This window comes from Neolamprologus multifasciatus, chromosome 22, assembly GCF_963576455.1.
Source record: "Neolamprologus multifasciatus chromosome 22, fNeoMul1.2, whole genome shotgun sequence".
NCBI lineage: Eukaryota > Metazoa > Chordata > Actinopteri > Cichliformes > Cichlidae > Neolamprologus > Neolamprologus multifasciatus.
The window spans coordinates 4,192,080-4,217,181 of NC_140459.1; the positions used below are offsets into that span (position 1 = coordinate 4,192,080).

General features: G+C 40.7%; 1 protein-coding gene across 1 annotated transcript in view; it reads right to left on the bottom strand.

Moving 5' to 3' along the window:
- The window catches only part of LOC146492673 (chloride channel protein 1-like), an 86,425-nt gene that overhangs the window by 56,908 nt on the left and 4,415 nt on the right, over positions 1 to 25,102 (bottom strand). The window contains exons 2-12 of the mRNA XM_085148352.1: positions 16,977 to 17,274; positions 16,761 to 16,892; positions 16,458 to 16,586; positions 13,366 to 13,499; positions 13,187 to 13,264; positions 13,008 to 13,086; positions 12,623 to 12,748; positions 12,145 to 12,229; positions 8,450 to 8,551; positions 8,201 to 8,285; positions 6 to 161 (exon numbers count right to left, since the gene is read on the bottom strand). Of these exons, the coding sequence (XP_085004478.1) occupies positions 6 to 161; positions 8,201 to 8,285; positions 8,450 to 8,551; positions 12,145 to 12,229; positions 12,623 to 12,748; positions 13,008 to 13,086; positions 13,187 to 13,264; positions 13,366 to 13,499; positions 16,458 to 16,586; positions 16,761 to 16,892; positions 16,977 to 17,274 (1,404 nt within the window). The remainder of the gene's footprint in view (positions 1 to 5; positions 162 to 8,200; positions 8,286 to 8,449; positions 8,552 to 12,144; positions 12,230 to 12,622; positions 12,749 to 13,007; positions 13,087 to 13,186; positions 13,265 to 13,365; positions 13,500 to 16,457; positions 16,587 to 16,760; positions 16,893 to 16,976; positions 17,275 to 25,102) is intronic.

Consider the following 25,102-nt stretch of genomic DNA (forward strand, 5'->3'; position numbering starts at 1 on the left):
CAAACCTTCATGAGGAAGAAGAGCACCAGAATGACAAAGACGCTGACATTAGGGTGCAGCCAGGCAGCAGAGCGGCCCAGACCGACCGGCGGAGGAGACCCTGAAATCTTTGTCCATGTGAAGTTGTCAAACAGAGAGTTGATGCACTCTCTGGGCATCAGCTGGAAAGAAAGAGGACAGAGGGGGAAATGAGGTGAGGAGAGGCAGAAGGGACAAAATCTGAGACAGATGGGCAGAGAGGGGAAACGCAGAATATCTACAAATGTACGTGATTTAAATTTAAGATCTTTTTAAAGGCACTTTAAATAAAATGTGAAGCCAAACCTGCGTCAAGGTGAAAATGTGAACACTTCGATATCTGTTCAATACGGAGCCCCGCAGGGGACATGGGAGGAAAAAAAATTAAGACGGACTTTTGCGAGATCTCGCAAAACAAACTCGGGATCTCGCAAAAGTTGAATTCCAACAATGGCGGCAGCTACTTAGTTGTAATATTACTCTTTCTGGGTCACAAAATACACTTTTAAGATATTTTGAGGCGTGAATGTAGCTGTGTAAGCGCCAAATACCTGCTCGGTTTACAAGACATCACATATTTGCAAAAGACGTTTCGGAGATCTGACACCCACTAGCTCGAAGCTAACGGGAGGTCGAGACCTACTACAGCCGGGAAGAACACCGCTTTGCCGGCACATCGTGCCTCGACCTCCCGGTCAGCTTCGAGCTGGCGGCCTCCGAAGAATGCGGCTAAAACTTTTGCGAGATCTCGTAAAACAAACTCGGGAAAAGTCGAGTCTTAATTTTTTTTCTCCCATGTCCCCTGCGGGTCTCCGTAGTTCAAAATTAACCATAACATAAAAATTTGATAAGTTTAGGAAAATGATTTAAATTTGTTTATTATTGACTATGTGCACGTTAGCATATGCTACTTCCGGTGCGGAAACTCCTGTGGGGAGCTTTGTTTCCGGTGTCCTATTCGCGCCCTGTTTACGGTCCAAAACAAGTTAAGCAAATGAATGAATCAAGCGGCGATTTACATTTCTATAGATGTCTTGGGCATTTACCCAATATATCTGTAAATGATGTTCATCGACTTGTCAATATTTTTACCCGCGCCTCAGGGCAAAAGAGAAAAGTGATTCAAATGTTATATTTCTCAGCTGTCCCTCGTTTATCGCGGGTGTTATGTTCTAAAAATAACCAGCGATAGGTGAAATCAAGTAGCCAATTTTATTTTTTGACGGTGCAAAACGTTTCGTGGACATCGTGGACATACAGCACTGCACTTCAGAGTCACACTGCTAGCCATTGATGCAGCGATTCTGTACTGGACAGGAGAGACGTCACGGAGGAGATCGTCTGCAGCGATCAGGACGCAGGACACAATGTGATGTAAAAAAATAAGCATGCAAACTTGCACTAAAAAAGCTGCGAAACAGCGAGGTGAAAGGTGAACCGCGTTATAGCGAGGGACCGCTGTAATTTTGAAGGTAAGTCACAACATACCCTTGTAAATACTAATGTATAGAAACCGTTACCAGCAATCATTCATTTTTTGTGTGGCTTTTTTTTCACGGTTCGTTAACATGCTGTGTAGGTGTGTACTTGACTAGCTGATATCGACATAACGGGAAACATCTGGTTTGACTATTCTTCACCTGTAGTTTGAATGCTGAACATTTGCCTGTTTAAATCATAAGACCAGTCACTATACAGAGATGTGCTTCTGAATGTGGACGATGTGTCTTCTGCATGGGGTGATGCAGTTCTGCTTGTGTTGAGTGATGTAAACAACTGATCGATCTAAACTCTTTAAACGTCAAAGTTGATCATTAGATTTTTTAATGACACAACAGTGGTGAGTGTTCCCACCTTCTCCTCTTTGTAGCTTAACGTGATCTTTCCGTTTTCGAGTTTTGGACATGATTTTGGAGGATATCTTCGCAGTAGCGATTGACCGCAAAGTAAAGCTACCGGAAATGCACAACCCCACATCCGGTCTCAAACCAGGAAGTTAGCATTTTCTCGTGCACAGGGTCAATTGTGAAAACAAAATAAAAACCTTTGACACACCCTGAAGTTGATTCATAATCATTTCCAGGCAGTGTTTTCAACCCACAGCAGAGACGGTTATACTTTAACCACTTTTACAAACTTAAAATTTGGCTTGAAAAACAGTGGGCGTGGCTAACAAAGCTTTCTTCTGTTTATCAGCTGTTAAATCAGCTGATAAACAGACCTCCTGTTAATCATTTTTACCAAGTAACAACCTTCATTTTTTAGACAACCTCCAATTGTCTAACAAATATGACTTTTCATGTGGCAAACACTGCAAACTATATTCTTTATAAACTTCAAGTATTTTATTTGATGGTTACTTGTGTGCTATATGTGCGTTTGTCCTTTGCACCCATGCAGTTCATGAGTGCAGCTTGCTAACCAAGATTGCAAGTGTTAGATGATAAATTAGCACTCTGCCTGCTCATTTTACATATTACAGTAAATGTGACCAATTTCATTACACAGTCTGTAGTTTTTTTATGTACAGGAGTCAAGGTCAAATTTATTTATATAGCACATTTCAAACAGCCGATGCTGCACAAAGTGCTTAACAATATAAAAATGGTATTAAAAAGCAACAATGTAATACAATAATAACAATAAAAAACAATAATAGGACAGTAAAAGAATTAAAACAATAACTAAACTAATTCAAATAAGACCAAAATGCTTGGGTCATAGTGTGTTAAAAGCCAGGGCATAGAAATGTGTCTTTAGTAATGATTTAAATTGCTCAAGTGTTTGTGCAGATCTAATATTTAAGGGGAGACTATTCCAAAGTCTGGGACCTGCCACAGAGAAGGATCCATCACCACGAGATTTGAGGTTAGTCCGTGGGATGGGCAGCATTAGTTTTGAGCTAGACCTCGTGGTTTTTCCTGGAGCATAGGCAGAGAGGAGCTCAGACAGGTAAGGACAGGTAAGGACTTCCACGAGAAGCATGGAGAAGAGCTCGGACTTTGATGAGTGTACCAGCCCGCTTGCCTCGTTTCCTCGGGCGCTTCTTCCAGGAAGTGGTGTAGGAGTGTTGGCACAGATAAACCGGGATACAGGGCATCGAAAAGTGGTGGAGGAGGCCCATAATCATCTCCTGTCTCCGTTTGCTTAAGAGCCAGGTCATACGATGCTTTGATTTCTAAGAGTAACTGGAGATGGACACACGCAGAGCGAGGGCATTTTGGGATAAAACAGAAAAGGATAAGGCGAAAGCCAAAGCGAAGCTAGCAGAGTTGACGGACGTGTCGCCGTGCATACTGCTGGCGCCATCTTGCAGTGTGTCAAGTCAAACTTAACAATGCATTCACAAATCTGTAAAATAAAATCACACTTTTCATTTTCAAAGTGTGACAAAACTCGTTTTTTTCAAAGAAATAGAGGATTAGAACACGGGAAAGAGGTCGTCTACACAAAACAAGGGGAGAAGGTGAAGCAAAAAAAAGAGCAGGATGAGAAAATTATTGAAAATTAATGAGAAAGTCAAAAAGGAGAGGGATATAGGGGGAAGTTATAGCAATAAAAGGTGAAAATAAAAATAACAAGGAGGAAACGGTGAAGGGAGAGAGGAAAGGAGAGCAAGGGAAGGAGGGAAAATGGTTAAAGGCAGAGTGAAATTTAAAAGGAGGATGAGGGATAAGAAGGAAATGGACACGGAAGAAGAGGAAAAGGGAGCAAAAAAGTGACGTGAGGAAGAAAGTCAAGTGAGATAAACCGGCAGGAAGTCATCCAGAAGGCTGGAAGCAGACGGGTAAGGGTGGCCAATGAGTCATTCACTTCTGATGACTCATGAATGACTAATTCACTTCAACCGTTTTGCTCCACATTTGCATAGATGCCTCTGAAATTGCTCACAGGAACAAAACGCAGCGCCTCCCACATCTGCATAACGCCACTGCGGGGGGAGAAACAGCACCGGCGTCATTTTGATTTCTCTACTTTTCTATTTCCTGCTCGAGTTCGGCTCGACTCGTGGTCCCTGAAATGCAGCGTTTCGAGTGCGAGTGGAACTGTCGAGGTTCTGTGAAAGGCTGCTGTGGGCCTCTGCAGAGCTCGGATGTAAAAGGCTTTCCTGCTGCTTTTTGAAGTTGCAGGTTCATGTCTGGGTCACAACCCTTGTAGCATTTAATCTGCTCTCAGTGAGTCGCTTCTTCTGTCACTTTGCACCGAGCTACCACGTTGGATTGGAAGGATTTAATTCCCCAAAGGGTGTGGATCAAGTCTTTGAGGGAAAGAAGACGTGTCTGTCAAACATGGACGTGTTCACCAACTTTTTCCTGAGGAGAAATGATTTAAATTTAGGCATCGACTGTGTTAAAACTCACAGTGTGTCTTCATTAGGAAGCTGTGACGCATTTCTACAATGAGTGTGTGAATCATGTTGTTACTGACTGACATATGCATTAAAACACATACCTGGTTCACACTAAGTGGTCTATTCTGAGTGCCTGTGAAACACATGATTAGCTTTTAGCTCTGAGTGGCTGAGCTGCTGATCTTTTCTCTTACCTTGAAAATCCATTTGCACACAGCAGGGCCACAGACGTGCATTAATATGGCGAAGATGTTCAGAATATTGCACATATGTGCAATATGATGTATAAGGAAAACAAGATTTTAGGGCTAAAATGGTAAAACAGAATATACAGTGTTGTGCAAGAGTCTTGAAGAGTCTTAGTTCATATTTTCCCATGAAAAGGGAAACAGGTGCAGACATGCATTAATCCACAGCGGTCAACAAACTGCCAAGCAGGCAGGAAATGAGAGAAAGGAGATCAGCAGAAGGAGAACATGGGTAGAGTCAGGAGGCTTAAGTGTGAGAAGAAAATAGACATGGAAGAAAAGGACCGAGTATAACAGAAAAACATGACTTTTACCTCACTGTACAGTTGTGTACTGTATTTATTCTTATTATATTCTAATTTTTGCTTTAAAACTTTTGCACTGTCCACTTCCTGCTGTGACAAAACAAATTTCCCACGTGTGGGACTAATAAAGGTTGAGTAGGTTGAGTTAGTTTGGTGCATTCTCAGTAAGTTTTTGGGTATCAGATAAACTTGATTTCTTTCTGTGTTATTTCTATAAATCAACCATTTTTGTCAACTGTTGCCACACATCAGTGGAGCATTAACGTCTATGTTAAAATATTTATTGTTTGACGGCCGCGGTGTCTCTTTCCATGCCGGGGAACTTTGAAAGCCTGAAAGACTTTAATGAGTGAAGAGCTGTAAACACTGACACAGCAAAAGAAACACAACATAATACTACAATTATTCACATTATATCACTGGATCATACATTTTGCCCAGTAAGTTAACCTTACAACAGGGCTAAAAACTGATGTGCCAAATTTTTATATCAATTATTAAAAACATTCGGGAGGGGATGGGTAGCATTTTCTGCCTCAGTGAGTCATGCTGACTTACTTACATCCACACGTACACGGCTATTTCTGAAAACTGAGATTTTCTGTTTTCATTTAAAAAAATTAAAAAAATCCTGTCCACCAGAGATGGGCAGTAACGCGTTACTTGTAATCCGATTACTTTTTTCAAGTAACGAGTAAAGTAAGGGATTACTATTGCAAAAGCAGTAATTAGATTACCGTTACTTTCCCGTAGGAACGCTGCGTTACTGCATTACTAAAACTGTGATTTCTTTGCGAGTATGTCTCATGACAGTGACGTAAGCGAGTGCGACGTTCGTGACAACAGCTGTGTGCAGATCAACAATGGATCATATATGGAGTGCAGAGAGAGTATGAGCGTGCAGCGTTTAAAGCGTGGAAGTACTGACCTTACTTTGAGTTTGATTCCATAAAAAGTGACAAAAACATTAGTGTCCGTTGTGCGTGGGAAGAAAACTTCTTTTTACAGCGAAAAAACCCCTAAACTTCCAAACAAGCACCGAGTAGCTACGACGTAATGGGAAACTCACAGAGAAACTCACGGATTCTTCCACTGACCGCGGCACACCTGCACCAGGGTAACCCTCCGCCTACCCCACTCCTGCTTTACAGGTGAAAATAGAGCAACAGGACCGCTAGTCTTTGACTTTATTTATTTTCTGCTGTGTTTTACTTGCATCTATTTGAAAGACTGAGTGTAAACACAAAAATATTTTATTTTATGTGCTGGAATGTGCAGAAAATAGGTTTAAATATTAAACAAATTTCTTCCAGTCAGAGAATGTTGCAGATAATTTAATTTTTGCTTGATGCATAAAGTTAAAAGATTAAAACTAATAAAACAAGTTTTAAAAAGAGACTTTTCCATTTGATTACATTTTGTATGATGATTATGCAGAAAAAGTAGAATTGGGCTGAAAGAGCTATCGCTTTATCACCTATTCAGGTTGTAAATCGTGTTTTTAAAAAGTAACTAAGTAACTAAGTAATTAATTACTTTTGAAAATAGTAATCAGTAAAGTAACGGGATTACTTTTTGGGGAAGTAATCAGTAATTAGTTACTGATTACTTTTTTATAGTAACTTGACCAACACTGCTGTCCACACATACAGTTTTGAAAACATATCTCTGTCCACATGTAAACACAAAAAATGAAGTCAAAGGATGTGAAGAACATGTCAGATCCTAACCGTGAAGTAATGTTGGCCAATCAGAAGACTAGAAGCCTGTGAGGGAAAGAGTAAACAGGCCCTCACAAAACCTTAAGTACTTCTGATAAGTAGTAGTTTTTCTGGAAAGGTCTTGTGTTACTTTTCAAGTGCTTTCATCATTTAAAGTGTTAATAACTAAAGACAGTGTTTTGGATTTTGTCTCACTGGGTCTCTTGGCCGGAGAAACTGAAAATTTCACGTCACTCTGAGTGACTCATAATCATAAGTCACAGCACTGTGAAATATGGCTGCTGTAGACTCACAACTTAGGCATGAACAAAGTGCATACAGCATGCATCGATTCAATTTTTAAAAAATTACATTTATTTGGGTTAAATGTAGACGTTCACTCTGACGCCTCTGTCTTTCTAAATGGACGGACAGTAACTGCATGTTTATATGTAAGCATGTAAAAACTGCAGATAGTCAGATTAACAGCAGCAGTATTTTGTCTCTATCCGCCATTGCAGAACTTCATCTCATGTAAACAATAACGTGGTTTTTAAAAATCTCAGTTTTCAGTGACCAAAAACGCCATTTACGTGTGGACGAAAGGTCCAAACGTGTAGAAAAAGATGCTCGTGTACGTGTGGATGTAGCCTTAGATAAAGTAAGCAAAGAGCCAACTGATACGCAGCGAGCAGAAATACATCAAACTCCATGAATCCAAGAGGAAAAATATGCAATAAGATGAGAATCAACTTTTAATTTCTTGTCATATGTCTCACCACAGGAAACACTCGTTTTCACACCCGTGTCCTATGTTGAAATCCAATTAGAAAGTAGTGTAGTCTCACTACAGTCATCCTCCTTAATATTCAGTAACATGAACGGGTTGCGGTTTGTTTACTTTTCCTTTTAGGTCATCGGGAGTCGGATTGAGTTGTTCCTCGGCCAGTTCAAGCCCTCAGGCTCTGTTTTGCTTATGTGTGCATTCGGGTGTCTCATTATTTTCCAGCCTTCTCCCCGACTTTGCTAAACAGTGAGAGAAATCTGGCTTCAAGCAAACAGTGAAGAAACTTCTATATATCTGAAAACTTTTCAACCTTTTACAAACTTAACTGAATTGCAGTCTAATGACCCTGCATGATTCAAGTTTGCTGGTTTGTCTCTCATTAGTGCTCAAACTAAGTGTTCATGTTAGCGGCACCCTGCGGCACTCAGAGGTCACGTTTGTAAATACTGAACTTCAAATCCCAAAACTTGTGTGATGTAACATCAGTGGAGGGGACACAGCAGGCTCACATTTATCATGGCTACTGGTCTGTGATGATGCTTTGCACCAAAGGAAACCGAAGATCTAAGAGAGCACTGGTGTCGGCTTTCTGTGGACTTCAGGCCAAAGAAGCTCAGATTATACTTTCAGGTTACGATACGACTACATCAGGATGGTTACTGGACACCAAAACTTTGTGTTCTTGATGTAAAAACAAATGATTACTAAAATAAATAAATTAGCATGTAAATCAATTAGTCAATATTCTATAGTGCTTACATAATAAACAGGACAACAAGCTATAAACTGACCTCTCCTGCCATGAACTGTCCAAATCCAGGTGGAAAGGTCAAGGTGGCGATTATCAGCGTTACCACAGCGGGAAAAAGCAGTCGGCTGGGAGGGAAAACAAATGGAAAGTCAAAGCTCTGTGAATGAAACAAGCGCCAGTAATTACCCCGATTATACCTGTGCATTAAAGTAATTAAAATACCCACAGTAAGGCACAGGCAGCATGGGCTAAAGTAAATTAAAAGCTGCCGCAGCAAAGAGAGGCTCACTGTTTAGTCAGGAAGCGGGTCATGGCATTGGGTCTTCTCATAAACAGCACCACCTGTCTGTTGAGGTAGACGAAGAACGCGCCGAGGAACCCGCAGAAGATCCTGTACCAACGAGAAAGTCGGACACTCATTAATTAATTACAGCCTTAAGTCATTTATTATATACATGTTGCTGTCATACATATCAGCATAGTCTCAAGACATTTGTCCAGTGTCTGGTGTTACTGGAAGTTTCATTGGCCAGTGGGGAAAAAAGGTGATTTTGCTTACTTTATAATGCAGTTTCTATGGTGTAGAACAGAGGCGTCCAACTCCAGTCCTCGAGAGCTACTGTGCTGCAGCTTTTAGATGCATCCCTACTCCAACAGCTGAATCAAATGGTTGGATTACCTCTTCAGCCATCAAGTTTGGCAAAGGCCTGATAACAAGCTACTCATTTGATTCAGGTGTGTCGGAACAAGGATGCATCTTAGCCTACGTTCACACTGCAGGCGAAAGCGCATCAAATCCGATTTTTTTGACCCTATGCGACCCATATCCGATCATGGTGACAGTGTGAACGGCACAAATCCGATATTTTCAAATCCGATCTGGGTCACTTTCGTATGTGGTACTGAATCCGATACATATCCGATGTTTTGTATGAACGGTCACGTCGCATTAAATCCGTCTTTTACGTCACTGACACAAAACAGACGCCAATTATCAGCGCCCGAGAAGACATCGCGAACGCTTCCTGGCCATCCGGTGTAGATGTCAGTGAAACTGTTGGGAAGGCACGATCTGATATCCTCGTGTTGGTGTTGTTCCCAGATCATCATACTAAAGGTTGTTCCAGGATCAACATTGCAAGTGACCAATCAGAATGTTGTGATGTCATACTTTTGCGACTTCGGGAAAAACCGGCGTAAAACAAAAAACTGTACTTAAGCTGCGAGAAACCGCCTTTGTCCGCCGATCAACGGACCCTAACCCTGACCCTTTAATAAACGCTAAGCAGAATTGATATTGTCCTTGCAACATTGGAATTTCATAAATGCACGAATGGGTTGGTGCGCAAAAGAATAACGTCACAATAATGTGATTGGTCACTTGCAATGTTGAACCTGGAACAACATTTTCATGATGATCTGGGAACAACACCAACACGACGATATCAGATCATCTGTTGGGAAGACAACGTTGGAGAAACGTGAACATTTTATTTGTACTGTATAATCTGCAGATTCTGACAGAAATCTGCAACTATCCTTTGAAGCACCGCTCCTCTAAAACAGCAATAAGGATCATTATTAGGTTATTTACATTATTATGTAAATAACAAAATAACTTAAAGCAAAAATTGGGAAACGTGAAGTCCGAAGTCTTTATATTAAGACCATCAGTCAAACAATACTGTTGCTCTGGGTCTAAACAGAGCGCGTTGTGTGTGACGTCTTCTTTTGCGCATGCGGCCGCTTTGAGCGTTCACACTAGAGCGCGTTTGCTGTCGCATTTTATTTGTAGTGTGAACGAGCAGACAAAAAAATCGGATTTGATCAAAAAATCGGAATTGAGCATTAAGACCTGCAGTGTGAACGTAGCCTAAAACAGGGCTCTCAAACTCCTCGAGGGCCGGTGTCCTGAAACTTTTCCATGTGTCCCTGCTGCAACACACCTGAATACAACGTGACTGCACGCTGAGGTGGCAACTCAGCCATTTGCTTCATGTTACAGCAGCTCATGACTGAAGGAACAAGGTGCAATAAAAATACTGTTAGAAGTACATTTTTCCAAACAGTTACTTTTACTTAAATTTACTTGAGTTGCCAGCTCAGCATGCAGTCAAGCTCTATAGAGTCTTGCTAATGCCTACTTCAGGTGTGTTGTAACAGAGACACGTGGAAAAGTTTCAGGACACCGGTCCTTGAGGACTGGAGTTGGACATCACTGGTGTCCTGCACTGCACTTACAATTTAAAAAGTAATAAAAGCTTTAAAATGAATTTCATGGAAAAATGACATTTCTGTTTCATGTTTAGGCTTTTTCTGAGCAGATGGTTTGCTGTGGTTTTTTATACTGGATGGTTTTGATTGTAATAACTGTTCCCATCTATGAAAGAAACTTCACCTGGTTCAAAGTTGTGGTGCTGCGTCTTTACTGCACACGAAGCAGAGTAGCCTCAAACAAATCAGCAGCCCCTCAGCAAGTAACTGGTTATGACTGAGTAACTAGCAATCACCTTCATTTTCTCATGTCAACCTAACTGTTGCAAACTCTGTAAATACTCATCAAGTAGAGGAAATCATAACATAACAGCTGCAAATACATTTTTATTATTCGACTGATTTACTCCATTTTCAGTCTGGTCCCTGAGCACATGTTCGGACGTGCAGAGTGAAAATGGTCAAACAGATATACTCTCATCCCAAAAGGTTGATTCTGTTCATCTGGAACTGAAAACGCTACGTCCAGATGAACAGAATCAACCTTTTACAATTTAAATACCTGGCTGATTGAGCATGCATCAAGACATGCATACTCTACTCACTACTTCATTAGTTGCATCTTGCTAGTGTAACACGGCTCCCCACTTACTCCCACCCATCTACCTGAGACTACTTCAGGGTCCACTGGAGCTGTAGTACATATCAATACCATATCAAAAATAATGACATAAACTTCAAAATACAAATAAAAAGGTTGTGCATTTAACTGACACACATCACATACTTTGCAGGCATTTGTATACATTCTTGAACACATTAAACATTTGCAATTAACTATCAATATTAATGAACAAATTTAAATAATGAGCTACACTAGTACCAGGTTGGGCCACCTTTTCCCTTCAGAACTGCTTTAATTCTTCACGGCATAGATTCAATAACATGTTGGAAACGTTTTGGTCCACATTGACATGATGTCACAGAGTTACTGCATATTTGTCAGCTGCACGTCCATGATGTCCTATTAGATTGAAATCTGGTGGCTGAATCATTGTCCTCTTTTACAAACCTGTTTGAGATTACTCGAGCTTTGAAACACGACATATTATTCTGCTCGAAGCAGCCATCAGAAGATGGACACTATGTGATCATAAAGAGACAGACATGGGCCCCAAAGTGTGCCGAGAAAATATCCCCCACACTGTTACACCACCAGCAGCCAATGATACAATGCAGGATGGATCCATGCTTTTTATGCCAAATTATGATCCTGACGTCTGAATGTTGCAGCAGAAATCGAGACAAATCAGGCCAGGCAACATTTTTCCAGTCTTGATGAGCCTGTGTGAGTTTTTGCCTCAGTTTCCTGTTCTTGGCTGACATAAGCAGCATGTAGTCTGGTCGTCTGCTGCTGCAGCCAAACTGTTTCAAACACTGTCAGGGTGAGCTCTTCTGCCTGTCACGAGTGGTTGTTTCATTTACCGCTGCCTGTCAGGTTGAAGCAGAGTGACCATTCTCCTCTGACCTCTACATATTTTCTCTTTTTTGGACATTTCTCTGTAACCCCTGCAGATGTGGGGAAAATCCCAGTAGATCAGCAGTTTATGAAATATTCAGACCAGCAATTATGCCACTTAAATCACGCTTTTCCTTGTTCTGATGCACTTTCTGTCCAAATACTGGTGAGTTGGACATATGCCTTCACAAAGAACAGGTGTACCTATGAGGTTGCCGGGGAGTGTGTGTGTTTGCTTTCTCTTTGCTCACCCAATGATGGCGAACGCCGGCAGCTCCTGCAGATCAAAAGGGAAATCCATACGAAAGTTTGTCCTGAACAGAGCCGTGATTGTTACTGCAAGAAAAAGAAAAAGCGCCCAGATTTATACCCTCGGCTTTCGTTTCAATTCATTTAAATAATGAACTGGAGCTTGTGGTTATTTTAGTACTTAGACTAATAGCAGATCACACATTTACTGTGACATACAAACACAAAACGAATATGTGGTGTACTGCAAAGTCACAGGAATGTGTTTGCACAGCAAAATGATTGGTTAAACATCCACGGAGACGCGAGCGAGGCACTGAAACGCTCTACTGCTACGTGAAGGAGGAGATCGCCATCTAGTGGAGGGAGAGTGCTGTAACTACAGTACACACATATTGTCAGTGACACTTTGCTTCGTGGAGAGAGGGCTCCCTCTAGCTCATGTCTTGGAAAGTAGTATATATATATTTGCACACATACCTGCATCTTTATTAAACACGGATAACACTCTGAATATGAAGGCACTAAATGTAGCAGCAAAGTATCCTCTCCAGTAGTTTCTTACAGCAAAGTATGTAGATGTTACCTCTATGCTGAAGAGCACACCTGGTGGAGGAAGAAAAAAAAAGCAGAGAATCAGTCGTGTATCAGATGTGTACGTCCATCATCACACCAATCTACATTTAAAACTTCTGCAATCTGGAAAACTGGCTGTAGATGAACATAATTCTGATATTTCGGTTTCCTGTGTGCACCAGACTGCGATGAAAATACCCAAAGCTGAGGCCTGACTGTCTTACATGCACTCCTGAGGGATATGAGTCAGACAAAGAGAGCGGAGGAGCACGGGGAAAAGGACGTGTACCTCCAAGCGGAGTACCGAAGCAGCAGCCCACCCCGACAGCACAACCGACCGTCAGGATGTCTGTGTAACAGTATGGATTCTACTGATCCAGAGAGGAGGAGGAGTCAGCATTGAAACAACATATAAATAAGGAATATTCAATCAGAGGGAAATTCGAGTGTTTCCTGACATCAGCTTACCTGATAAACTCCTGAAAAAAAGGACATGAACCTGCTGAGAACTGCTGCACAGATGCTGGCGATGTGAACAAACGGGCCCTAAGTGCAGGAATGGAGCATAAAAAGAAAAAGGTTGATCAAATAAAACAATGCAATGGTTCGATTAAATGAAGCTTTTTCATTTATCTGGGTTGACCCACCTCTTTGCCTACAGGCATGCCGCTGCCCAGAGCAGCCGTCAGACCAATGACTTTGGCGATGAACGCCTTCAGAGTCAAATACTCCTTTAGTACCACACCTCTCAGGATGGTCTTCAACTCTGGTATACCAGAACCTAGAACAGAAGGGTTATATAACAAAATAATAATAATAACTGTTATGAACCTTTTATGACTCGACACACTTTCCTAACCTTACTCTTGTCTCAGATGGCTTTGGTGCTGCTGTTTTCCGAATAATTTGTTGAAAATTATCAATTAATTTTCATTCAAGGGCATCAAACATTTCTGCAAGTGGTATTTTATGTCAAATGCTGCTTGCAGAAATAATTACAAGTTTTCCTTTGCAGTTAGTGATGCTTGAGGGAAAAAGTTACAAAATAATTCCACATTTGCAGGTTGGAGAAAGCGTCAAAAGTTTGCCAGCCAGGAGACTGTGGTTCATTTATGTTGTGCTTTGTTTCACTTGGTGGATTCTTTCTTTTTTCGCCCTTCATTGTGCCTGCTGTTTAGGTTTAGGTAGAGCTGGGCGATAGAACGATAACGATATGTATTGCGAAATAACTTTTTCTCGATAGAAAAGTTAAACTATTGCGATAGACCTCATCTGGCTTTCCTCTTAAAAAAAAAGAAGAAGAAGAAGAACAGACAATCCAAATTAAGTAGCGCAGAGCCGAACCAATCACAGCCGCAGCGTCACGTCACGTGACTTGTTACGTACAGCACAAGTGCCAAGCCGCACATTAGTGATGGGATTTCCGGCTCTTTTTAGAGATCCGGCTCTTTCGGTTCGGCTCACTAAAAAGAGCCGGCTCTTTCGGCTCCCAACCGGCTCTTCAGGTTGTTTTGTTGCTTTAATTAATTTATTATTAACAATAATATAAAATTATGCACAAAAGGAATTACTAACGTAAAAAAAAAAGTGGTTTTATTTATATATGTTTATATATAAATCTATGCGGTGGCCCCTAGAGACAAAACACGTACAAACTCCAAAACACATTTCTAGCGTTAACTGAACTTCCAAAGCAGAGCTACTAGATCACTTAAATTACACAATTGAAAGCATGTGTGTATTGTTTGTGTATTTATACACAGGCACTCATATATATATTCAAATAATTTAAAAAAAAAAGTTAATTTACCTGTTACTACCACACACCAAATCCGGTTGTTGGTACTTCCTGGCTTGTGTAGCCACGAGGTAAAAAAAGCTCAACACTGCCCCCTAGCATCCTGGAGCACTTCTGTTGTGTTTTGTACGTGTTTTGAGTTTTTACGTGCTTCTGAGTTTTTACGTGTTTTGGAGTTTTTACGTGTTTTGGAGTTTGTACGTGCTTCAGAGTTTGCACATGATTTGAAGTTTGTACGTGCTTTGTCTGTAGAGGCCACCGTAAATATACTTTTATTTATTCACTCCACATAAAATGTAATAAATAAATCATATAATACAAAAATCAACTATTCACATTTCAACTTTTAACTATTTAAATTTTCAGCTTTTTCCTTTTACAAATTTAAAGTGAAACAACACAAAACACTGCAAACCACAACACAATTAAATATAAATTAAAATATGAAAACAAAAAGAAGATGCACATTCTCTGTCATATGGACCTGCATGAATAAACTTTCTGAATCCTTTATCATCTGCAACTGAAAATAGTTCTGGATGATTACTATACCTTTCTAATGTGACGTTGTTGTCCCTGGCTCTCTTTCTCTCTCTCTCCCTCCCGCTCTGTTCCTGTGCTACTGAGTGTAACTACCGCCCCTCCCCCCTCTGCCCAGCGTAAAGCACAAGTCTCGCGTGCTGAGTGAAGCAGAAAAAAAGTGCGAGAGAGAGAGTGAGAGAAAGAAAAAAAAAAAAAAAAAAACCCACGTGACGGCTCGCGATAAGGAGCCGGCTCGCGTCGTTCACGTCAAAGAGCCGGCTCTAAGAGCCATTTCGTTCGCGAACAACCCATCACTACCGCACATGTGTATTTGTTTGGGAAGCAGCCAGCCACCGTGCCGCCCGGGTAATGGGGTAAATGAGTGTGCCGACTAGAGAAAAATCAACCAAGAGCGTGACCAAAGGTTACCGAAGAGAAAACAGATGATGGTTCCAATGCCGGAGAGATTGTCGAACGGAAGAGCCACAGAAGTTCCGTCATGTGACGGTATTTCTGCTATTTCAAGTCTGACAAAAACAGAGTAGCGCGCACTGTAAATTGTGCCGAAAGCAAGTCTGGAAATACAATAAATCACTTTCTGACTGGAAGCGCTAATTCGTCATTCGGCTTTTGTCAGACTAAAGTAACTGTTAAACTGTTTGAAAAGCTCAGCTATACAACAAGGAGAGACTGAGAATTTCCTTTTAGTTCTCAGTTTATTTGATATTGACAAAAGTTAGTCAATTCTGTCTGTTCTTCTGTAAAACAAACTAAGATTTATTTTTAGAATTAATATTTTGTTTCTAAGTGGAATTGACAATTTAGTCTGTTTTGTTTGTTCTGTTTTGAAACTTAAACGCTTTAGCGGCTGCCTTTTGTGTAGTTTGCAATATTTGCTTTTATTTATCTGAAAAAGTCTCACGTTAAGTACATCTACCCTGTTGAACTTATTATGGGAAATAAATATTTAAATCAAAACAAGCTGCTGATTATTTCACATTTTACTTGTGAGCAACGGCACATTTAAATCTTACAAATATAGTTATTTGGCTTATATTGTGATATATATCGTTATCGCCTGAAATGAAAAAAATATATCGTGATATGAAAAAATCTTATATCGCCCAGCTCTAGGTTTAGGCATCAAATCAAATCCACAGTATGAACCATACGAAGCACAATATTGATTGCACACAAATGTGAGAGGTCTTTTACAAACGTCTGTATGTCCCCAAGGCACCAAACCAAAGGAAAACTTTGTGTCTATTTTTCTTAATTTCATAACCAATAAGAACCTAAATATTTGATCCTGTCGCAGTATTTAAGAGTGCAGATTAAATTTGAAATGCACTTTTAAATCTATGGATTACACGTTAAGGCAGACAAACACAGAAGCATGAGAAAGACAGGGGTACAGACCAATAGCTTGAGGGGAAACCAGGTGACAGAAGAGGGAGGAGAAGAGGATAAACATCAGGGGATAGGATACCCAGGCCAGGTACTGCAGGGGGATGTTCCCCCTCAGCTCCCCGTGAATCCACTTATAGGCTGATGCAGGAGGAAATTTAAGGAGGAAACAAAAACAAAGTAAAAGAAGAAGTAAAAGAACCGAATTACATGGATAGAAGGAGAGAGAGGAAGGGAAATGGTTAGGTATTAGAAGAGGACAGAAAGTGTTTCTTGCACAAACACCTGACTTGTGTTTTTGCTTCACTGTCCTACCTTGTAGACTCTTTGCACTGGCGTAGTCCATTGTCCAGCTGACCAGTGCCATGGTGATGCCCAGGAGAACCAGGAAGATCCAGTCCTCTCCCAACCTGGTCACAAGGAATCGCTGCACTCGTGCTATGCAGTCTGCAGAAACCAACACATCCCAGAAGCTCTAAATGTGGCACTCACACGGCATCGTTTTCTGCCCTCACTTTTGCCTCATCTCACCTCTACACTTGGAGTAGGAGCGCTCCTTCTTCACAGAGGACGCGAGGTCGGGCTCAGCCGTTTGCTCCTCGGCAGCGTCGGTCTCCATACTGGACTGACGCCTGCTCCGTTGCCTGCTGTAGTAGCTGTATTGATGGCGGCCGTGGTATCCGTTTTGGCCACGGCGCCCGTGTCCGTGCCGTGTCCTGGCGTGGCTGCGGTGGTGGGTCCCATGTTTCTTGATCTGCCTCTCGGTCAGCAGGCGTGTGGCCTCCCGTCTGCCGGAGCCTCCTTGGTTTTCTTGGTACTCCCCATAGAGCTGCCAAACGATCAGTTAACAATTTTTGTCTTTTCGTGACTCCATCAGACATGAACATGCACAGGTAGCTCCTGAGACAGTGAGAATGAGGAGTGTTTTCCTTTTGGCAGCCTGGCAAAGAAGGGTTCACTTTAAAATTAGACAGCACCACGTGTTGAGCCAAACGGCTCTAATGGAAACGGAAACATGGACTCTGCCTCTAGATTTATCACCGCTGGACAGACTCCATGAAAACTGTCCGGGACATCTGGGGAAGAGATTAATTCTCCTCTGTCACATTTACAAGTGTCTGGGTTTCACTTTAATAAAGGGACGGGACTCAAAGTGGTGGCAAATATAATGCGATGCCTGATCTGTGGACTAAAACTCCAGATTTAATTAATGTCATTAATGCCTAAAAATATTTGTGATCATTTTCTTCATTTCAGGTTATTAAATGTGTCCACAGTTGACCATTTTCATGCCATCAGCTCCACACAGATTCATTAATGCACGATGCACTTAAATGCTGGGGGAACTACGACACCTGGGCTTTTGTGAGATTGATGAGTTAAATGAGCTAGATTCAGGGCTCACAAAATTTCAAAATCTCTGGTAGCCCTTCGGGCAGACACTCTTCAGTTTTTGGTAGCCCAAAATAAATTTAAGTAGCCTGAAAAAAAAAGGAAAATTTTTTGATTGACTTAAAAAATTGTTAAAACACAAATTACAACAACTGTAAAAAAAAAAAATAAAAAAAAAAAAATACAATCATCAACTCAAATACTTGGTTCTAATTGAACAGAAATTTCTATGAACTTGTAAGAACTGTGTAGAACATGAATCTGACATTTCCACTGAAGTCACGGGTAAGAGGCAAGTGGAACCAAGATCGAGGCCATTTGCTTTGTTTGCAAAGGCTGTTAAATTTTGCCAAAGGTAGTTCACTCTTTGCAACATCGCGCTGTTCTAAACAGAATTTTCAGGTTTATTTTTAGTAGTTTTTTGCAATTGGCGTTTGTTCTGGGAAAGATGCTGCAGACTGAGCAATAATGCATTTCTTGCATTTCTCGTGGGTTCTAATGGTCTTTCTTAAAATTACTGGTCCCAGTAACAGAGGTGCTTGTCGACTCAGAAATCAAGGGAAACTCACAACACACCCGGCAGAACATTATGTTATATAGCTCGTCATATTCCAGCCACAGAAATTCTTTTGTCCATGAAACCAAAAACAGCTGCGCTTTTGTTTTTGCCTCGTAGCCTGATTTGTCAAATCTTTTCCGTTTTGTGATCGGCTTTTCTTTGGCTGTCCCTTCTTCACCCTGACCTGTCTTATTTGGCTCTGCAGAACTAAAATACGAGTGATAAGACGATGTCAGAGGAATTGGTGTGCAATCAATCTGTCACTCCCCAGTCAGTAGCTGCCGCTCTCTATTCACAGTTTGCGCCATCGCAAAGTGAAAGTGAAGCAAAAAACAAGCGGAAATTCAAACGCGATTTCAATATGTCACATACTGACAGCTACGTTTGCCAAAGAATGCAAAAGCATTGACATATTTCTTCTTCCTATGACAGCCTGACGGGATGAGATGGATTTTGGTAGCCCGACCAGAAAAATCGCTAGCCCCGAGACGTCGGGCTAGCGATTTTGTGAGCCCTGAGATTACGGTTCTTCTGCTGGCAAATTGCACAATAATTGCAGACAAATGAAGATCAATGGGGGACAGACTAGCAGCTCATCATCAAATAACCCACTAGAAGTAAAATGTGTTTATATTCAAATATTTTGATGTGCACATGCGTGAAATTCTTTTACATGTGTTCAAAGTCCGTCCTGTCTCAAGTGCTATCAACAAATATTATATCTGTATCTAAACTACATTTTCGATGTACACAGTTTGAGTTTGAACGCCGCAAAGGCTGCTATCATAATTCTCAATTTATTCTTTCTCACATAGCCGAACTGTTTAGGACTAGTTTGGAGCGCTGTACTGAGAACTCAGTCTCTGTTTTCAATCGCTAACTATTGTAAAATGTCATCTGCTGCAAAACCAAACAGAGGGAAAGTGCATTCGCTCTCTCTGTGGGAATCTCACTGCAATGAAAGGCAAAATAAAGAAAAGATTTTTTGTAGTTAAAACACAGAAGCAATGCAGCTGCAAGGAAAGCAAAAATACTAAACTGTAAATGCAACAAACAGAGTCGCATAAACTCAACGACATAGTGTAGCCACCTTAGTGTAACTGCACACTGACAAAAAATGCTTTGGTGCACAGTCAATACGCTCATCATTTTAAGCTGCTTTTACTTGTTTTTAAATGTTTGTCCAATGCTGCCCCTCTGTACCTCTCTGAGCTTCTTCATCCATACATACCTTCCCGGTCCCTCAGGTCGGCAGACCAGCTCCTCCTGAGCGTGCCCAGGACTAATCGTAAGCTCAGAGGGGATCGGGCGTTTGCTGTGGCAGCACCAAAATTGTGGAATGAGTTGCCTTTACATGTTAGACAGGCACCTTCCTCATCTGTTTTTAAATCACGTCTTAAAACATATTTATTTACCTTGGCTTTTAGCACAGCAGGACTTGTTGATGCCTCTTAATATGTTTTCTTATTAATTATATTATTTTTAATTTTAAGATATTTTATATGTAATTTAAACTGTTTCCTCTCTGTTTTATATTTGTAGCACTTTGGTCAACATTGTTGGATGTAAAGTGCATTATAAATAAAGATGCTATGCTATGCTATCTCTGATCTCATGTATTTACATCATGCAGCTGCAAATAAAGAGTATTTTTACTAGTTTTTTTTATTATATAGTATTAAATTACAATGTAACAATTTACTAAAACTAGTAGTTGAATGTAAAGTTTGACTTCACTTAATGTATCTGAGTGTGAAACCTTTGCCATGGTTTCACTCTGTTATGGTGCAAATGTTTCTTTAAATTTCATTGTCACTCCATAGATACAAAAGGCAGAGTCGATACAGAGATTCCCGCTCATTTACCCATTTACACTTGAACCATAAAAAACTGCAGCACTGCCCCACAAACACAGGACCGAGCCTCATATGTGCTTTGGTACATGAACAGCAGACAATAGCAACCCAGGAATATAAGCGACAAGCTGGTAAGTTGTCGCTTATATCACGTCCACGTGTGATCCTTTCAACGCCTTCTGATTTAGCAGGTTCACGGACAGGCCGACTGACGGATGGATGGATTTAGATACACAGACACACGTGCACATAAGGCGCTGGACATGCTGTGTGTCTGTGTGTGTGTGTGTGTGTGTTTGTGTGCATAGATGGCAGTCAATGCATGGTGAAACCTGAGCAGCATAACACACAAAGTACTATAACTGAATGCCTGCACACAGCACAGGCTCAAACAACAGAGCAAGGCACGGACGTCTTGACTCAGAGCTCATGTGTTAAAAGTTAAAAGGATCACACGTGTAGCACTCGTTTAATCTAAGCAGCAGTTAAATTGGGTGAAACAAGCTTTTAAAATACAAAAGCACATTACAAAAAGATGCTTTGTGCTTTCTACATGAGGAGTTTCTCATAATTTCCATAACATGCAAACAGATGGCACAAAGGAATCCTGAATTAAAATTGTTGAATCAATACTATAACAGAAAAAATGTGGACAAATTGGTTATTAGGATGACACTAGGGCTGCCACGATTAGTTGACTATCAAAATCGTCGACGACTGATTTAATAGTCGACGTTTGAAGCTTTGTAAGATCCCAAAAGCCGCAGGAATAAGTAGTAGGATTTTAGAGTGTAATAACGGACTGAAACAGAAGATGGCAGCACTGCATGTACAAGGATGCCAGCTGCCGTTAAACCCCGAAGAAGAAGAAGAAGCTGTGTCCCAGAATTCATAGCGCGGCCCAGCTCAGTTTCCAACAATGGCGGCAGCTAGTTAGTTTTAATATAACTCTTATTATTCTTTCTGGGTCACAAAATAAATGTTTAACATGTTTTCAGGCGAGAATGTAGCTGTGTAAACCTCAAATATCTGCTCAGTTTATCAAGACACCACATATTTTCAAAAGTGCTCCGACGTTTTCGGAGACGTCTGTTACCCACTAGCTCGATAGCTAGCCGGGGGCTAGGCTAACTAGAGCCGTGAGAACACCAGACTCCCGCAAATAATTTTCAAACCCACCACCGTCTTTCGCTACTCGGGTTAAACATGATATATAAGTCACTTAGATAACTTAAAAATGTTATTGTTTGGATTTTTTTTTAGTATTTTATTTGTTCCTGAGTAAATCGGTTTGGCTTTTTAGTTAGCACTTACCTTAAACACTTAAAAGCTGTAAGCTAATGAAAGTTATATAAGAGCAGATGCTGCTGGTGAAATAAACTGTATGTTTTACATCCAATGGATGATGATCTGATTAGTCGACTAACTGCAAAAATAATCTGTGACTAGTCGACTATCAAAATAATCGTTTGTGGCAGCCCTAGATGACACACAATAAAAACATTCTGAATTTAAGAGATTCAAATCTCACACATACTAATGATGTGCAAACTTTTTGAGTCACACTTCCTTTCTTGTATTTTGCTAGAAAAATGGTTAAGAGGTAAATAAAGTTGGAAAAAGAGTAAAAAGAGGCAAAAACAGAGGTTGTAGAATTCCAACGAGCATGAAAGCCAATAGTTTGTATGACTGCCTTTATTCTTCAACACAGCCTGAACTCTCTCAGGCAGAAAAGTGTCATATCTGAGTATTAGTGATACAGTGATGCCACGCACTGACAATCCTGAGCACAACAACAAGACGAACCCAGTCACTGAGGATGAGAGCAGCATGTCTGCCTTCAATTACAATTTAGCACCCAGGAAGTGAGCTGCTTCAACAGCCTCCAGCGAAGAACAAAATATGTAAAATATGCAATAAAAGCACTCAAGTTAAACACGGAAACAACAAACAGGCTAAGAGGTGCATGAGAATATGAGGGTGAGAACTGATGACATGCAACCAAAAGTAAACAAATGACTCAGTCGAGGACTGGCTAGCTGCACGCCATGTGACAGGAAGAGCAAACAATGGATGGACTTGTGCTCTACTGATGCAATTACATGCAGAACATGAAAGCTTTCAGTAACTGATTAAAAAACGTTATCCAAGGAAGAAGTTATGTTAGTTTTTGTTTTTAAAAACAGTGTTAAGCAGTTACTTTCACATCCGATTTTCAGGGAAAATTCTACTTGGGCCAGATTTGACTTCTGCTGTGTCATTGCTGCTACAATGTTGCTGCTGCTGACACCTTGTGGCAGTAGATTCACACTTGGCAGGATGCAATCAATAGAAACGAAGGCCTTAAAATGTTCTTTATTTATAACTTGGCATCCTTAGTCTTTTCCTCTTTCCTTCTTCTCTTTCCTTCTCGAGAGCCTGAGATGATTTATGAGGCTTTGGCTCAAATGACCAACTAAAATTGCTTCTTTGCTAAGTTGCCTGTTATGTGTTGACACAACATTCATTCATTAAGTGCTTAAATGATTCATAGGCCAGTGTTAAGCGATTAACTGGAGTAAGAAAAGTAAAAGGACTAATGAAAAAGCAGCCAACGTCCAATTCCACGAACGCCTGGCTGCTTGGAAGCAAGAATCAAAGACACGAGGTGTGGTTCAAGACTTGTGCGCAGTACTGTATGTTGTCAGAAATCTGACACCTTTACCTCTTTCCTGTTTTCCTCTTGACCACTGAAACTCTACTCTGCACTAATCACTTGTGCCCCCTTCCTTCACTGCACCCTACTCTTATTCCTTTCTTCACCACTCTCTCTCTCTTTGCCGCTGAAACACTACTCTGGGCTAAATTTAGGACCAGTGTGATCCAATATTCCTCATTACACTTCCCACACCTCTCTCCTACCATCGTACATTTCAATGCCTCATCGTATTCCACGGTTTTTCCTATGTCTCACATTCATTTACTCTGTGGGTCCTCTTCGCTTTGGGAATACGTCGAAAGGAAGTATGAAGGGATTAAAACTGCTCCAAAACACTCAGTATATCAAAGACAGACGTACCTCTGGGTCTGAAAAGTGGGACAATTGCCAAAAAAATGCAATATTTCAAACAGCCAACAGGGAGCGACAAAAATAACAATCAATAGAGAAATAACTACTTCTGCACTGATTTATGACCTCAGTAAACACTTTCTTAATGAGCTCATGGGCTCGGTGGTTAGTTTTCAGGCTCATTTAAGAAATTATATAACATTTATAGAGAATGCCATGCCAGACCTTGGCTGATTATAAGTGTGGTTACTTTGTGATTGACAGGTCATCACCATATATGCACACAGAGTCCAGCTTTTTTAGTCAGACTGACCTCTTAACTTGGCAAATATTTTAAATGGGACAAAAGCCTTTTTGATCTGTTGTTACTGCTTGTTGGCATGAAGTACCTACAGCTGGACAGTGGCAACTTAACTTCTTATAATAAGGAGTTGGTAGGGCCAGCCAGGACAGACTGGAACTGGGGCACCTATCATATTGTGGACGGGCTGTCACGTGGCGAGAGGCGTGGTACACCCTGGGCAGGTTATCAGCCTGCCGTAGGGCTAACACAGAGATAGACAACCATAAACACTCAGATTCACACCTATATCTAATTTAGAATTGGACTGTGGGAGGAAGCTGGAGAACCCAGAGAGAACCCACGCAAACACGGGGAGAACATGCAGACTACACACAGGAAAACCAGGCCAGACGGAGGAGCAGAGATGGAGCTAGGATCTTCTTCCTGTGACACAACAGTGCTAACCACTGATTATCTATACACATATTGCAAAAGAAACTCAATGAAATGTTCATATTTTCTGTGCATTTCATAAACAGAACAGAAAAAAGAAAATCAGGTAACCATAAATCTCTAACCACACTGCTCTGGAAGATAATTAGAGTTTTTTTGTTCTTTTTGGATAGTTTACTAATATTTTTGCCAACTGAATTATGTCACATCATGAGCAGTCTGTACAGAGAGGGATTTATATAACAATGTGAGTTAAGCCACTATATGTCGTCATGTGCAGTCAAAGGCGACGCATATGAAGCGCTTCTAAAATAGAGGCCGGTTTAACTCCACGCATTCTCTGCATGACTGCCAGCTCTCGTGTCCTGTTTGTAAGAAATCGCTGTCAGAGTTTTTTTATTATCAAATTTAAAAAAGGACACATAAGAAATGGGGAAGATGTTACCAAAGCCTGCATAGTATCCAAACGCACAAACACACACATGACAGATTAGATAACTTTGCACTCTCTCAGGTACGCGTAGGCGTACGATTTCAACAGCCATTAAATTCTATAGGTCACTCTGATCACCAGCCTTCACATTCCAGCCTCTCAACACCACTGAGGAGTGCTGCTGTATGGCTCAGTCTGTCAGAGTGATTTTTTTAATATATATTTTTTATTTGCTTTTAACTAACCATAATTTAAGCAGGAAAATGACTCAGGAGATTAAAAAGACAGCACTGCAATCAAAGGCAGCTTCACGGACGAGTGTCTTACAAGTACACAAAGCAAAAATACAGAAAGTATAAATAAAATAGACCTTCAGAAAAGTCTGAGAGTGTGAGGATTTCAATCCTACTTTGATAGGCTTTAAATATTCAGCAGTGTAAAGTAAAAAAAAACAAGCTATCTCTAAAACTTGTGATGTCACTTAAAGGAGTCATTATTTATGAAAGCAAAGAATGTTCATTTCCATCTAATACAGCATGAAATCGAATTCATGGATTCATCATAACAATTTTCAGTATACGGATAAGTGTACAAAGGCATATTCTCAGCAATTGTCACTCTTATGTTCCACT